At 55.6% G+C, this 15,325-nt stretch overlaps 4 protein-coding genes across 4 annotated transcripts; 2 read left to right on the forward strand and 2 right to left on the reverse strand.

Annotated features, from left to right (window-relative positions):
- Positions 1 to 238: 238 nt before the first annotated feature.
- Positions 239 to 2,343, reverse strand: MSE1 (Glutamate--tRNA ligase mitochondrial; the record flags this gene model as incomplete). Its single annotated transcript, XM_071065999.1, has 6 exons — positions 239 to 979; positions 1,039 to 1,293; positions 1,354 to 1,740; positions 1,799 to 1,836; positions 1,899 to 1,971; positions 2,041 to 2,343. 6 exons carry the CDS (start codon positions 2,341 to 2,343, stop codon positions 239 to 241), a joined length of 1,797 nt encoding a protein of 598 aa, XP_070922100.1.
- Positions 2,344 to 3,005: 662 nt separating this feature from the next.
- XDJ1 (DnaJ-like protein xdj1) lies at positions 3,006 to 4,486 on the forward strand (the record flags this gene model as incomplete). The annotated part of the gene is made up of 4 exons (XM_071066000.1): positions 3,006 to 3,054; positions 3,146 to 3,204; positions 3,259 to 4,338; positions 4,397 to 4,486. The coding sequence occupies 4 exons, from the start codon at positions 3,006 to 3,008 to the stop codon at positions 4,484 to 4,486; spliced, it is 1,278 nt and encodes a 425-aa protein (XP_070922101.1).
- An 849-nt stretch (positions 4,487 to 5,335) lies between these two features.
- Positions 5,336 to 6,159, forward strand: RPL32 (60S ribosomal protein eL32; the record flags this gene model as incomplete). Its single annotated transcript, XM_071066001.1, has 4 exons — positions 5,336 to 5,375; positions 5,518 to 5,642; positions 5,809 to 5,930; positions 6,051 to 6,159. The coding sequence occupies 4 exons, from the start codon at positions 5,336 to 5,338 to the stop codon at positions 6,157 to 6,159; spliced, it is 396 nt and encodes a 131-aa protein (XP_070922102.1).
- A 3,127-nt stretch (positions 6,160 to 9,286) lies between these two features.
- On the reverse strand, positions 9,287 to 10,902 carry BNA5_1 (Kynureninase (L-kynurenine hydrolase); the record flags this gene model as incomplete). The annotated part of the gene is made up of 3 exons (XM_071066002.1): positions 9,287 to 10,243; positions 10,321 to 10,685; positions 10,764 to 10,902. 3 exons carry the CDS (start codon positions 10,900 to 10,902, stop codon positions 9,287 to 9,289), a joined length of 1,461 nt encoding a protein of 486 aa, XP_070922103.1.
- Positions 10,903 to 15,325: the final 4,423 nt, after the last annotated feature.

The raw sequence follows: 15,325 nt of genomic DNA on the forward strand, positions 1-15,325 counted from the left end.
TCACCCATAAAGCCAAGGCTTTGTTATTTCTGGAACGCATGGGGCATGAGATTAGGTGATTCTTGGTGTTTATTAGACGGCGAAGGAGGCGCTGCGGAAAAGACCACAGGGGCGAGTGGTTAAGGTATTGTACATGATTCCGTTTAGTCCATCCTAGTCCTACAAGACATTCCCGTCTACTCTATAAGGTAGTTTATACAACTCTCCAGCAGGAGATTGATCGACAGTCCTACTAGGCTTAGGCAGCTGATGTTCCATCAGCCTGCGAAGCAGAAATCTCCTCTGCCGCAAGCCTCGCCGCCTCCAGGCGCCGCAACGTCTCTTCTCTGCCCAGTATCTCCATCGCCCGGGCGATTGGCATTCCATGCCCCGCCGCAAGCAGTGCCCGTCGCAACAGCGTGTACATGCCCTGTGGGCCCTGCTTCTCCATATCGCGCAATAGTCGGTGCAGCGTGTCTCGAGTCCAGCTCCCCTCCGCGACGGCGCTGAATTGCTCCACGAAATGCGACATGACGTCGCTCAGCTGCGCCGGCTTGTCGCGCAGCGTTAGCGTATCCGGCTGTATCTCCAGGAGAGAGGCTTTAAGCGCGCCGCGCGGTATCTCCCAGATGAAATGCCTGAGATGGGAGACAGCAGCACTGAACCGTGCCGTGGGGTCCGGCATCAGGCTGCTTCCCTTGGCGCTCAGCAGGCCGTCCCCGAGATCGCTTCGGAAGCGCTCTTCTAGGATCTGGGCCGTCGGGAGGGGCTTGCCGAGGGATGCGACAGGGATATCACCAGGCGCGGTCTCTGCGCCGCTTGCCCTGGCTGAGTCGACCTCTCGGATGGCCGCTCTAAAGGGTTTTAGGACGTGGCTCTCGAAGAGGGCCGTGTTTGTTGGTGTTGGGTTCTGCCAGAGGCGTTTGAGGTGCTGGTCCTGGAGGTGGGGCAGCTTGGCCATGGACACGACTATGTCGCCTCTGGTGAACTGCATGGAGAACTAGGACGTTTTGATGTCAGCCATGGACTCTTACATAGCCGTTGCGACGAGCCGCTTACATTGTTGACCATGTCTTGCAGGCCCAGGATGCCTAGTTTTTGTTTCCCGCGCCAGCCCAGCAAAACGGCAAAGTTAAGAAGGGCTTCCGGGAGAATGTACCCGTCTTTGTACCAGGACATGTTGGCGCCAGCATGCCGTTTGCTTAGCTTCTGCTTCTGCTCATCTACAAGCAGGCCGAGGTGGGCAAACTTGGGGGGTGCCCACCCGAAGGCGTTGTACAGTTCGACATGTTTCGGTGTCGATATGAGCCACTCCTGCGCAATAGACGGGCCAGAGAGTCAGTCCAGTCCGCCCATGTAAATTGCTCGTCTTACCGCTCCCCGGATCACATGGGTGATCTTCATGTGGCGGTCATCGACGACGTTGGCAAAGTGGTAAGTAGGGAAACCGTCACGTTTCATGATGATATAGTCGTCTTCGGGGTCTTTCTTCCGGTACCGGTGGTAGACGATGTCGTGGATCATGACGGGCTCCTCGGCACTTTTGAACCGAATAGCGAACTTGTCCCCTTTGGCGGCACGGTCATCAGACTCCTCCGCAGAAATGACGCGGCATGTGCCGGGATATTGGGTAGATCCTCCATGCTCGTGGGCCACTCTCTTGTGTTGCTCTAGAGCTTCGGGCGAGCAAAAGCATCTGTAGGCCTTGCCCTCACGCACAAGCTTGTCGGCATGCTCGCTGTAAAGCGGAAGCCTTTCGGACTGAGACAATCAGCTGCGGCGCTCTCGACTGCGTCGTAAACGAAAACAAGTGTTTTACCTGTCGGTATGGTCCGTATGGCCCCTGGATGTCCGGACCTGCCAGAAGAGGTGAGCACGGGTATGGGCCAGGTCGACGGGACACACATTCAAGAACTCACCTTCGTCCCACGACAGCCCGGCCCACCGAAGGTCTTCATACAGCCTCCGTTCTGCGTCGGGAACCAAGCGGCTCTACAGTTGCAAAGAATGAGCGACATACACGTTGGAATGGAGTTCTACTGCCAAGGACAAAGACCTCACCTGGTCAGTGTCTTCGATGCGCAACACAAACTGGCCACCGGTTGCTTTCGCTAAGAGGTAGTTGAACAAGGCTGTCCGCAGAGACCCTAAATGCAAATACCCGGTGGGCGAGGGCGCAAAGCGGGCGCGACATGGCGTGTCAGGCAGATCGAACTTCTCGCGTCGAGCCTGCTGCACCGCTGCTTGAGCAGCAAGATTTGAGCCGAATGAGAACCTCTGTAAGCGCTGCTGTGAGATGGACAGAAGCCCCCGCTGGGCGCATCCTGAACACAGCGGCCTCCTCAGGAGGACGATGCCTCTCATGGTGACGCGCAGCTTCCCCAGGCGCCGACCGGTTTGTCGTGAAGATGGAACGGTCTCAGCGGGTCGAGGTGCCGTACCAAGGTAGTGTACATCCAGTGTGTACAGCACAGTACATACGGTACCTGCCTTGCTCCGTTAGCTGGGTCCCGTCTCGGGAATCCCATCGATTGACAGGGGTGCGGGGCGCTGTTGCTCCACCATCGTAATTACATCGCTATACATGATAGTTACAGCTGCCCCGGCGTCACCGCCGAGACCCTACTGCATGTCTGTTACCCACCATGGCATAACATTGGATTTGGCGCCAGGTGAGATCGAGACTTTGACTCTGCAGTTCTTTGGGTGTTTTCAGCAGGAAAGGGCTCCTTGTTCCTCGCTTCAAGTCTATGTAACTGCAAACAGCCGACCATCCGGTGGCTTTTGAGAGTTCTATAGAAAGCTCCTTCGTCCGTGGTAGTGCTTTCTGGACGTGGGGCAGCACCATCGATGTGCTGAATTTTCCACTCCAACCACCCGAACCCCAAGGCTCTCTGCCATCCAAGTCTCAGCCACTTGCAAGTCGTCTCTTGCCCAAGTTTTAGAACGTACTTCTTTTCTGGCAGGATCGCAGTAGCGGATTGCTTGGGCATTCGAGAGCCCGAAAACCACATTAAGTAGCCAACATGGACGGCGGACCCAGCACCAGCGCTGGTGACGACGTTGACCTCTACGGTATGCTGCGCCTCCTCGCCCACGTCGCGCACTCTGTCCCCGTCGCCCTACAGGATGCCCCCATGCTAACCTTGGCCTCTCGGGCATGCAGCGCTTCTTGGCGTGGATAAGTCAGCCAGCCCCAACGAGATTAGGAAGGCTTACAGGAAGGTGAGTTTGACTGCCTTGGGTGGTTCGTCTGATCAAGTGCTGACGGCTGGGCAGTTGGCGCTGCAACACCACCCCGACAAAGTCCCCGAAGAGAGACGGGTCGAGTCCGAAGCCAAGTTCAAGGCGGTCACGCAAGCGTACGAGATTCTCCGCGATGAGGAGAAGCGCCACCTCTACGACACCCATGGCATGGCCGCCTTCGACTCGTCGAGAGGCGGGCCAGGAGCCGGACCCGATCTGAACGACATCCTCTCGCAGATGTTTGGCTTCAGCATGGGCGGCATGCCGGGCGGCGGTCCCGGCGGTCCGCGGGGCCCAAGACGTGGCCCCGACGAGGAGCAGCCCTACAAAGTGACGCTTGAGGAGCTCTACAAAGGCAAAACAGTCAAGTTCGCCGCCGAGAAGCAGGTCATATGCGGTCAGTGCAAGGGCACCGGCGCAAAAGACAAGGTCAAGCCCGAAAAGTGCGAACGGTGCCGCGGGATCGGGCGCCAGGAAGCATTCCGACAGATCGGCCCCGGCCTCGTCACCAAGGAGGTCATACCGTGCGACCACTGCCAAGGATCCGGTACGCACTACAAGGAGAAAGACCGCTGCAAGAAGTGCAAAGGAAAGCGGACGGTCAAGGAGACCAAGGCGCTGGAGCTCTACATCCCTCGCGGCTCCATGCAGGGCGAGCGGATCGTGCTCGAAGGCGAGGCGGATCAGCTGCCAGACCGGACCCCGGGCGACCTCATCTTCCACCTGGTCGAGGAGCCGCACGAACATTTCACCCGCATCGGACACGACCTCTCGGCCGACCTGCACGTCACCCTAGCTGAAGCCCTGTCTGGTTTCTCGCGAGTAGTCCTGAAGCACCTTGACGGCAGAGGTATCCACATAGACCACCCCCGCGGCAAGGTTCTCCGGCCCAATGATGCGCTCAAGGTTCCAGGAGAGGGTATGCCTTTCAAAAGAGGCGAAATGAAGGGCGATCTCTACTTGATTGTCAAGATTGACTTCCCAGAGAATGGCTGGCTGGAGAAGGACAGCGACTACGAGGCTCTGCAGAAGCTTCTCCCCCCTCCTGCACCACCAATAAAGGCGGATGTTGTCGACGATGTCGAGTTTGAGGAAGATGCAGATATCGAGAAGGTGCGTCCTACAACTTGGTTAACACATCAAGTATGAGCACTGCTAACATACCGTGCAGATGGGTGCTCACCAAGGTGATCCACGATACGGCGGTGAGTGGGAGGATGAAGATGATGACGAGGGTGGCCCACAATGCGCCACGCAGTAAGACTAGGTGCCGGTCAAAGGCTATAAGAAAATTGGCCACTAGATGGGGCGTCATCAGCGGACGGATCACAGCGGATGAAGGACACTTTTCTCGTTCTGCCTTTTTTTTTTTTTTTTTTTTTTTTTTACAAGCCGACTAGAGATAGTCGCGGCTCCGGGTTTCCCGCTTCGATACTAGGGTCGAGGCTAGCTACTCAACCTACTGGAGCGTGGTTTTCCCATTTAATTATCCACTGAGGCGTTGACAAGGCCATGTCCGGTTGGATAACCAGGCGCCTCGTCGCTCATGGACGGTGATGCCCTCGCTTTGATGGCCGCAGTTCTCTTGGGAAGGCGGCATGGTCGGGGATGGCACTCCCCCAGGATAGATGGACGATGCGATCCGCAGTACTGGAGGCCGGATCACTTGTATATTGGGGCAGATACTCCCGCATAGACTATGGCATGACATAATGACCCCGGCTTGATGCTCCGTCTCAAGGACGATGTCCCCTTGGTACAAGCGCCCAGCGGAAGAGGGGTGCTGTACTCGGGCAACGCGATAACTCCGTTATCGATAACGATTAGACCCACATTCCTCTAGACCCTTGTTTGCCAAGCCCAGTAGCCGTCTTCTGAAATCTGAGCCAGGCCAAATTGGCGCACTGACCAGCCAGCCTTAACAATTTCACACAACCCTAAGCCCACCAGCTCAATCAATTTCTGGATTTTTTTCCCAAGGTAGGTCCCGATCGTGACGCCCGCCAAAAGTTCGACCATCACCCGACAACAAGACCGCCAAGGTAAGTCTCGCGATCCCGCTGTGCTCGGCTCAATTACGTGATCCAGTTTGTTCTAACCTGCCGAACAGATGGTTGCCGCTAAGAAGCACATCCCGATCGTGAAGAAGCGTACGTCCCTCGAATCCTAAAGACACTACCGATTGCCAGACAATCTACCCAAACGTCCTCGCCACTCCAGCCGGGACACCACGTTCGAAGCTAGCGGCGATTTTCTCGTCAGGATATGGATGTTGACGAGCATGTTTTGCAGGTACGAAGCGCTTTATGCGCCATCAGAGCGACCGCTTCAAGTGCGTGGATGCGGCATGGCGCAAGCCCAAGGGTATCGATAACCGGGTCCGGAGACGATTCAAGGGCAATCTTGCTATGCCCTCGGTACGTGGCTGCTCTTCCTAGGTCTTCCTCGGGGTGCTAGCCCGGGGGCGGGGGGGGAAGGGATTGAAGGCCAGTGGTGGAATGGGGGATTCCTTTACCGGGAACACACAACGCGGCAACAAGGAACAACGGCTAACATTCCGATTGCGGCTTTGTCATGTTCTAGATCGGTTATGGCTCCAACAAGAAGACCCGCCACATGATGCCCTCTGGCCACAAGGCCTTCCGCGTCAGCAACGTCAAGGATGTCGAGCTGCTCCTCATGCACAACAAGACCTACGCCGCCGAGTACGTTGCATCTCGCTCCGAACACATGCCCCCAAAAACAAAAAAAAAAAAAAAAAAAAAAAAAAAAGTCTACTTGGGTGGATAAGTTGGGCGCTGAGGGGCTGACATATAACTCTACAGGATCGCTCACAACGTCTCGTCGAGGAAGCGGATCGACATCATCACGAGGGCGAAGCAATTAGGCGTCAAGGTCACCAACCCGAAGGCGAAGGTCACGACGGAGGTCTAAAATGCGGGCAATCATGGGGCAATTCTTTCTGTTTTGGAGCATCTCAGGCGGTCTTAGGGAAAGGTCTGCTATTTGTCTGCGATTGCCTAGCACCCACCCGAGCTAGTGAATACAACGCAGCTTGCTTCGTCACGAACAAAGGGCAGCGGCTGATTGACTGCTTATGGGGTTCCTTTCTCCTCTTGGGCGTTTTACCGGCACCTATCTTACCCCTTTCTCTCATTAGCTGCGCTGGGCTGGTACGAATCGACGAATCACATGGGGGGTGGCACCGGGATTACTCTGCTTATGAATACTTGGCCTGCCTGGGATGGGGAATGGAGCAGGGAGGGGAGTGCTCTTCGTTTCCGTCGGCGATATGTTATGGTAGCCATGCGCCGTGTTGTGCCATGGCGAGGGAATACAGGAAGGGTGTTGCCCATTATGTGCTCACTTGGTGTTGTCTCTTTTTCTTGTTTGCTGCCGGGTAAAGAAGACACATTTCGGTACCGCAAATCGTTGTTCCCCTCCAGCGTCACACGCCGTCCTCCAACTTATCAGCAGTTTTGATGCCTGTCTCGCCCGTTATTGACCCCTAGGGATGTTTACCCCAAGTGGGCTTGAGGGCGTTTGCCGGGCGTCAATGATGTGGCCGGCTCACCCGCAGCAGTCCCTGCTGTTCTGGGACTAGCCCATGGTGGTTAATGCATAAAGTATTGATCTCTTCAACCTCCCTGGCTCCCGGAGAAGTCCCAAAAGAGTTGCGTTAGGGGGCTGCTGAGGAACGACGATGTTTGGGGCTCTACTTGTCCCTCAGTTAGTGAGAGCCTGCCGTGGTGGCAAATTGTATATCGACGGGCGACGTCGATGTATCTCTATTCTAGCGGTGGGGTGAGGTGGGAGGTGATTGTAGAAACAGCCCTGGGGAGATTTGAACGCTGGCGTTTCCGTCTCACGTATGGTGACCAGGGAGGTAGCGGGATAATTAGGAACGGTCCCGCTCTCCTTTGGTTTTCGCCACGGGAGGAAGGGCCTTTCCATACCCCATCCACAACCCACAATGTCACCAACCCCGTACCGCACATTCATTGCTACGCCTAACCAACTGCGTACGGCCATCCCGCACCAAGGATGGGCTCGCTACTTGAATTAGATGTCGTTTAGTACCGACAACGCCATCTTAAACTTGGTGATGCAACGCTGATTCTGGCAGGGATCTCGTTGTTATCGATGATCTTCTGATAGGCACAGCTGATGCAGACACTGACGGGGAGCATGATGACGTTGTCCTGTTCTTGGTGTCGTGCAAGTGAAGGAATCCCGTATTCGACGGCCGGATTGTGGTCATATGTAACGCCAACCTCTGATGTGCGGTTTGTATCTTTCGCGTTACAACGAGACGCTCGACTAATGCGGGCCCTCTTAATAGGAATTGTTAGAATCACTAATGGGCTCTGGCGCGTTTTTAGTCTGTGTGGACGGGATTCCCGCGCTGCTCCTGCCGGGGCTCGTCATTAGGAGCGCGGCCCTGCATCTTCGCGCACTGTGGTTGCGGTTCCGGTCTGTTTCACTCCCGTATTTGCACAATCCGGTTGAGAGTTATCATGTCTTTACTGCCCTGAGTCACTGTACATCTGTTGAGGCTGTCCCGGACTTGATTTCAGGTGGCTAGAGATGCCGGCCAGTAGCCGGGAAATTTTAAGGCTAGCATCATCGGAAGCCCTATAGACATTTCAGATCCAGAGCAGCTATTGTGCAGTCCAAACACGGCCTACATGTCAAAGCTGAAGCTGCCCCGCCCCTATCCACTCAACAGATCACCGGATTCCCTGTATTGAGGGGGCCGGACACGATGGAATCGAGATCCAGGAGTGCTACAGGTAGTTGCGTATACCAGTCAGCACAAACGGGACATGTCCAAGGCCCGAGCATAGCAGATGATCTCTTGAGTCGCCGCCCAGCGACTGCTGTGAAACATTCCTGCCCGGCGGTCTTTAGTTGGGCCACTATTCCTGTATTTAGCAGAGGACAACCCAGGAGTTGTCTCGTCGCTTCGATTCAAGGCACTTGTTGCAGCCGGAGCGAGCTGCTCTGCAAGAATGGAACAGTCCATTGCCACCGCTCAGGAGTGCAAGTAGAGAGTCATTCCCATCACTATATACGAGTTACAGAGAGCAACCCCCCCTTGCGGAGCCTGACCACTTATCATCACCTCTATCGTATCCGACCTCACTTTGGACCCGCTTATTCCCCTGTTCATAGGGCTCCTGTTCTACCGTCAACTGTGACCATCCGGAGGTTAACTATTTTAGACGTTAGTAAATTGGAACTATCTCCACTGAAACAAGTCGAGGTTATCACAGCTGCACTCCGCTGCCTCCCGGTCTTTCTAGGTGCTTCGCTGCTAAAGGCGCCGGTTACTTTTGTCTCATACGACACATCAAAAATCTCTCCCCCTTTGTCCTTCACGTTAATTAGAGCGGCTACAAGGTCCTAACTAGCACGGCTTCGGAATTTCTAGCTCCGCAAACCGTGCTACACAATGAGATATCTGCTAATCGATTTCCTAGACAAGCGCCCGCTCTAGGATAAGCCTTGAGCTTAAAGTCTTGGCTACCTTCCAACCCAGTAAACGTCGTTAGCCGTACGCTTGGGAGCGACCACGAATATTGCCCCTTCCTGCCCGCGGCAAATTCTGACGCATACATTGGCGAAGGTGCCGTAGACTTTGAGCCTCTCACCCCCTGCCTTGGTGTATTGTTGGTCAGAAAACTACTTATGCTACGTAACTTTACGATTGAAATCAATATCACGACAGACGTCGGCAGCGGGATGGGTAGATGAGACGCTGGTATTTACTGGCGTATATTGGGAAGACAAATTATCCGCTAGTAGCACAGGATGCATGCCTCGTAATGCCTTCGAATCTGACACAAGTTGGCTCTTCTCTGTTGTGAGGCCAAGAGCAAATAAACCCAGCCAATGAAAATGACGACAACCCCAGCGGAAATAAAATAGGGGTAAAGTAAACAAATATGGCTGCATCTACATCACAGGTGCGAGCATCACTTAACTTTGCAACATAGAGCACACGGCAACGCACCAAGCCCATGTGCATCTGGCTGACTTCATCCAGTCTTGCGAATATCTACTCTCCAATCCTGCACTTGATCTTCAGCCCTGCGGCCAGCGCCTCCTTGAACGCCTCGACAAACTCGACGCAGTCCTCAAACGTATTATACAGCGGCGCGGGCGCGACCCTGATGACATTGGGCTTCCTCTCATCCACAATCACCCCCCTCCTCTCCAACTCCTTCATGACCGTCTCCAGCAGCCCGTCCTCCAGCAACAAGCTCAGCTGCGCCCCCCTCTGGTCGGGATCGCGCGGCGTGATCACCCGGAACAGCCTCCTCTCCTCCTCCCCAAAGGCCCCTCCCTCCTCGTAATCCTTGACCAACAGCCCCTCCAAAAACCCGGTCAAGCCCCTCGACTTCTCCCGCAATCTGGCCATCCCGCCCGCCAGCTCAAACACCTCGAGCGACGCGCTCAGGCTGGTGATGTCCAGGATGCTCGGGTTGCTCAGCTGGAAGCCGGCGGCGCCCCTGACGGGGTGGAACCGGTTGGCCATGCCGAAGCGCGTGCCCTTGTCGTTGCCCCACCACCCTGCCAGGCGGTTCGTGTACCCTTCCTCGGGCCGCTCGTCCGTGATCAGCCGTGTCACGGCGCTGTTCCGCTCGTGGACAAACATGCCGCCGATGCAGCCGGGCCCGCCGTTGAGGTACTTGTAACTGCACCAGGCAGCGGCGTCGACGCCCCACTCGTGCAGGGACAAGGGGACGTTGCCGACCGCGTGCGCCAGGTCCCAGACGACAAAGATGCCGTACCTGTGGGCGAAGGCGGTGATGGAGGCTATGTCGAGTAATTGACCGGTGTAGTACTGGATTCCCGGCAGGAGGAGCAGGGCGGTGGAGCCGGCGTGGGCTGAGATGGCTGAGAGGATCTCGGATGTGGAGAGGACATTATCTTTGGACGTCTGGGACTGGATGATAACCATGGAGGTGGACGGATCGAGGCCGTGGTGGCGGAGCTGGGTTTCCACGGCGAACTGGAGGTAGCCAGGAGTTGCGTTAGCGGGTTGTCCGTCTGGATGTATAGGGAGAAAGGGGGCTAGGCTAGGCTCACATGGTCGCTGGGAAACGCCTTGCTCTCTAGGATGATCTTGTGCCTTCCGCTGATGTCTGGACGGTAAAATGCGGACATCAGGAGGTGGAGGTTAGCCGTCAGCGTCTGCATGACGGCAACCTCGGACTCGGAGGCGCCCACGATCGGGGCGATGAGCTGGGCTGCCCGCGCATCGGCATCAAGCCATGTCGGGAGGGGTGACCCATCGAGGAGCTTAAAGTGCCCCTGTACACCCTGTGTGGCCCATGTCGACAGGTATTGGTTCAGACGGGTACTGGTCCTCTTAGGCTGTAAGCCCAGAGAATTCCCGCAGAGGTAGACACACTTCCTTGCGGCTGCCTCATCAGCTTCAGATGCTGCCGAGGCTGAGATGGCGATGCCATGACACGGTTAGCCCCTGTCGTTGGACTAATAAAGACCCCGGGTAGAGGGAGCCGTCACACCTGAGTCGACCAAGCGGGTACTGGCGATCTGGGACCGAGTTGGGATGTTGAACTCGCAGCGGGTAAACGCGAGCGGATCTTCCCGGTCCAGTTCCCGAGCTCGCTGCCTCGCATCGGCGACGACTGAAGCAGAGCTCATCCTTGCGGAGGTTGCCGTTGGAGGGGCAGTCAAGGGGGGTGGGGGTAGGGGAGGAAAATGAGGGCGGCGCTTTTGCGCCTGTGGCTGTTTGTGGTTTCCAATTGCTTCGGTACTGTATGTGTGTAGACAGTGTCGTCCAACAATTTCCCGAAACAAACTTCTCAGAGACTCCTGAGGGCGTCGAGAATATTCGCCGAAATGTCTCGATGAGTTGCAGCATCACCCCACCATCGGCTTTGCGCCTGCTCCTCATGTTTTGTGCCGCTAGGTGGGGCGGGAGCGGCAATCAGCGGGAGAGCCCACTGCGGGCCCGTTTTCGAACGGCAATGCCAAGCAATGGAAAGTTCCGGCGCCTTCTTCTATTTCTTCTCAGAGGAAAGGATGGGCGTGAAGTTGCTACACATGTCAATCCTGCGTGCCCTCGGATCTGGGGACCCGGCTTCTCGGATCAGCGAACGAAGGCCATAGTCGGCGCCACCCGGGCCCAGGTGGGCCATCCGCGCTGGCCGGACCTACATTTACACTACATGGTGCCTAGGTCTCGCTTCCTTGAACCTTGGTGAGCTATTTTAGGCAATAAATACTGTGATGGTTTTTGTCCGACTCGGAGCAAAACCGTCGACAAGGGCAATGGAGCAAGCCAAAGTACGCGTTGCCCGATATCGTCCTGCAGTCGTCGCATGCGGAGTGGACTAGACAGACAAAAACACTCGTTTCGCCTTGAGCGGCATCTGCGGCTGCCCAACGCGGCCTGCCTTGGAAACTTCCATGGTGCCTGCATTTGCAATCAATGGTACGAACTGTCAAGGAATCCTCTTCCGCGATTTGCCCCTCCTGATCTGGGGACCTCTGGCCCGCACCTGACTTCGATACTGGGCCTGCTGCTCCTCTCCGGATCTCTATCGTTCTTCTGGCGCCGGGGCCTTTTTTTTTTTTTTTTTTTTTTTTAACCTTCCTGGTGCTCATTTTTGCGGGATGTCGAGGTGCTGCCATTGAATTGCAGCCCCTGGCTTGCTTTTCAACAATATCGAACAACTCGAAGGCCCAGGCAGGGTCACGGGAGATGGCGAAGGAGTTGGGGATGTCGCCCAGCAATCATCAGCAGATCTACAGTAAAAGCATTGCCGCCCGACTCCTACGAGCTAGGCCGCCGAGCACGGCAGGTTTGGGAAGTAGGTAAATGGGTTTTGTTTGTTTTCGTTTTGCAGTACCCGGCTGGCTGTATCTTACCCCATTGTGGCCTGGCTTCCCCAGGTCCTCAGCTGCCCTAAGCTCAAAGAAATCACAGAGGGCCTAGAAGGGCCTGGCGCTTGGTAGGGATGAAGACTTGCAGAGACCCGTTGGGCGCTCAATCTCACAATTATCAGAAAGCGAACCCCGTGACCATGAAAAGCCCGTCTCAACCCAGTGCATCGAATCTGGCTACCGGCACGAGGACAACAGAGCTTTTCTCCGCGCTTAGCCCGTTCCATCGGGGGAGCCACTGGATCTACCGCCCGGGCCTGGGAATGCGCAAGACACTCCGGAATTGTGTCGCACCACGACCCAAGCGGTCAATTGGAAAAGGCTTTGACAGACTTTTTTAGTGACGTACGAGGCCATTCCATCGCTCCCGCAACCCCCGGGGAGACGGCTTACTGGATTGGTGAGGCAACCGGGCCGCCTGCAACGTCAGGAGCTGGCGGTGGGCATTCCATGCAGCAAAATAGGGTTTCCATTACCCCCATTTTACTTGATGGGGGACGCACAGCCGGCTTTTGGGGATTCCGGGGGGACTGGAAAAGGCGGGGCACCCGGTCAGCCGCCTGATCAGCCACAGCGGAGCAGCGGAGCCAAGTGCTGGGCGCTGATGGCGTCCAAGGGCCCCTAGCCGTTACGTATTCCCGGCCATCACGGGACCATCTCGCGCAGAGACCCCTTTGCCAGGGGACAAGGTCCGGAACGACCACTACATCTCAACAAGAAGTCTCTCTTGAACCCGGACGTCTCTAACAACCCGGACATACATGATGCCGCCGCCGGCATCTAATTGGTGATCTGACCATCCTTCCCGTAAGATGAAGAGGCGGTAAGAGGCCTGGATGGGTCGCACAGCGCGACGAAGTCATGGTGAACCCCTGTTCTTCCCTATCGAGATAGGCAATTGATCCTGAGCTACGGATGCGGAGCCGACACGAGAATGCGTTCCACAGAGTCAAGGACTTTGGCTGGTCCATTGAGTGACATGCTCTTGTACTCAAGATTGTGCCGCGTCGGCCACGCTATCGTGGGACTTACACCATCCCTTGCTGGCCAGGAGGTGCCCCTCGGTGGAAAAGAGGTGGGGGAAAATCCCAATCAATCAATCAAGGTCTCTCCAGAACGTGCACCTCGTCCCGCCTGTTCCTGGAGAAGAGCATCAGGCTCGAGTGCCTTGTGGAATAATGGGTCGGGCTTTGACGGAGAATAAATTCATCAGCTGAGGTGAATGATTGAGTGAGACGTGAAAGATACTGAGACAACCATCGGGGCCGGAAATGGAGCAGGTCCCGCGGATAATCCAGTTGAGGAACCTTATGCTCGGTACAGCGCACTCGTACAACTGCTTCGGTCTACAAGCACGGGAAAAAAAATTTTTTTTAAAAAAAAATTAAAACATAAAAATTAAAAATCAAAGCACTCATTTGATCAAACGAGTCCTGTACCTTAGCTCAGGGTGCTCCCGTGCGATCCAAAGGCCCACCTGGTGCTCCGCTCAGGTTTCTTACCCCAGAACCTCGAATAGCCGCTCCAGGGGCAACTGGTGGCAGTGAGGAATCTCAGGTACCCTTCTGTTGAGCCTTCAGGTACCGGCCAGGTGACCCAATCACAAGAGACGTTTAGTTGCCCGATTTAGTTTAGTAGCGGCAATTTTGTTAGTCAGAGCGCCGCACAATGTCATCACCGCGCCTGTTTCTGCAGGCAACTACTTCCCTTTGGGTATTGCCAGTCCTGCGGAGACAACGAGTACAGTGCCAATCCTGGGATCAAGTCTTGAGGACCATCCTGTACATGGCCCGAGATGCAAATGGGAATGACTGATTTCTGGGTTATAAAAGGGTGGCGCTCCCGCGCCTGTCGCTGCCAAAGACCTACGTGTTTTGCTCGTGTCTTATCTCTTTTGCGAAGCCCCATCTCAGATCCTGCCCAGCACCGGTGGCACTGATTAACTCTACACCATCAAAGGCCCGTCAAACTGACACCGGGGACCCTACCTCTGCCTGTGCCTATTTTCAGACACAGTTATCAGTCTTCTGCAGCCAAACAACGCCGCCGACCTTATCTCGTGCTGCGGCATTCCCATTACAACAGAAAGGTACATACCCAACCTGCACACCCTGTACACCCTGTTTTGCTTCCTACGTGGCTCCCAACAGCTGCCCCCCCTTAAGCCCATTGTCGGCCTTCCTACGGTGAGGCGGGACTCCTGGGGCTTATCGGCCAGTTGCAACCGCGGTGCACACCGTGTGAGGTGTACCATCTCCGCACTGACAGGGTTTACTGCAACCGCCTTCTGCGCCATCGCGGAGAGTAGAGTTTTGACATTTGGTCGAGCAAACCAGGCGTGTTCCGGTGCAAGCGCATGACCGATTGGCCCGTTCTCGAACAGCCCATTTATGTTTTCCTTTTTATCGGCGACATTGCCCTTTTGTCTTATCTCAACGTACCTTCTAGCCCTATCATGTGATGCCTTCCTGAACCGGCAAGCTAACTGTGGCTGACACAGTGGGGATTTGGTCTCTCTTTGGTTTTGGCCCCTCGGACGAAAACAGCGGCAGCAAAAATCTGGAATTTGCTAGTTCCGGTCGCTTCGCTTTCGATCCGGGACACACTTTACGGTGCTTTGTTCTCTCTTGAACCCGCCTTCGTCTGATCAAGACAAAACCAACAAGGTAAACGAGACGCTGTCCACGCCCTATTGTGTTACATCCTGCTTGGGCCAGGATTGCTTTCCAGTGCCCCACCAACCATGCATTTCCCTTTCCGTCCGAAACTAGCGAAGCTGACTGCCCTGCAATAACAGTTGCCGAGGCGTGTATCAACGACAACAACTTACACGGGCAACCAATTCTCGGCGGCCCAACCGAGAAAGTTTGCTAGGGCCGACAATCACCATACCAGGTTGGCAACAAGTACGTTTAGCTTTGCATTTGATCTTGTGGACCTGCATATCGCACACTGCACATTTCAGAAACCCGGGAGGGAAAAGAGGAGCGGGGTGGGTGGGTGGTTGGGGTGGTTGTTCTCTGAGAAGAGGGCCGTCTTATCTCAAGACCGGGAGTGGAGGACTCGGCGGCGAGTGAGGGTTTCAGGGGCGGTGAGCGTGCTCGCATCCAGTGTTCGGACGCTCTCTAGAGGCCACACTCCCACGCTCCCGGAAACATCCACCGCTCGCTCTGTCTGA

The sequence above is a fragment of the Madurella fahalii genome (assembly GCF_045866475.1).
Source record: "Madurella fahalii IFM 68171 DNA, scaffold_6, whole genome shotgun sequence".
NCBI classification, from domain to species: domain Eukaryota; kingdom Fungi; phylum Ascomycota; class Sordariomycetes; order Sordariales; genus Madurella; species Madurella fahalii.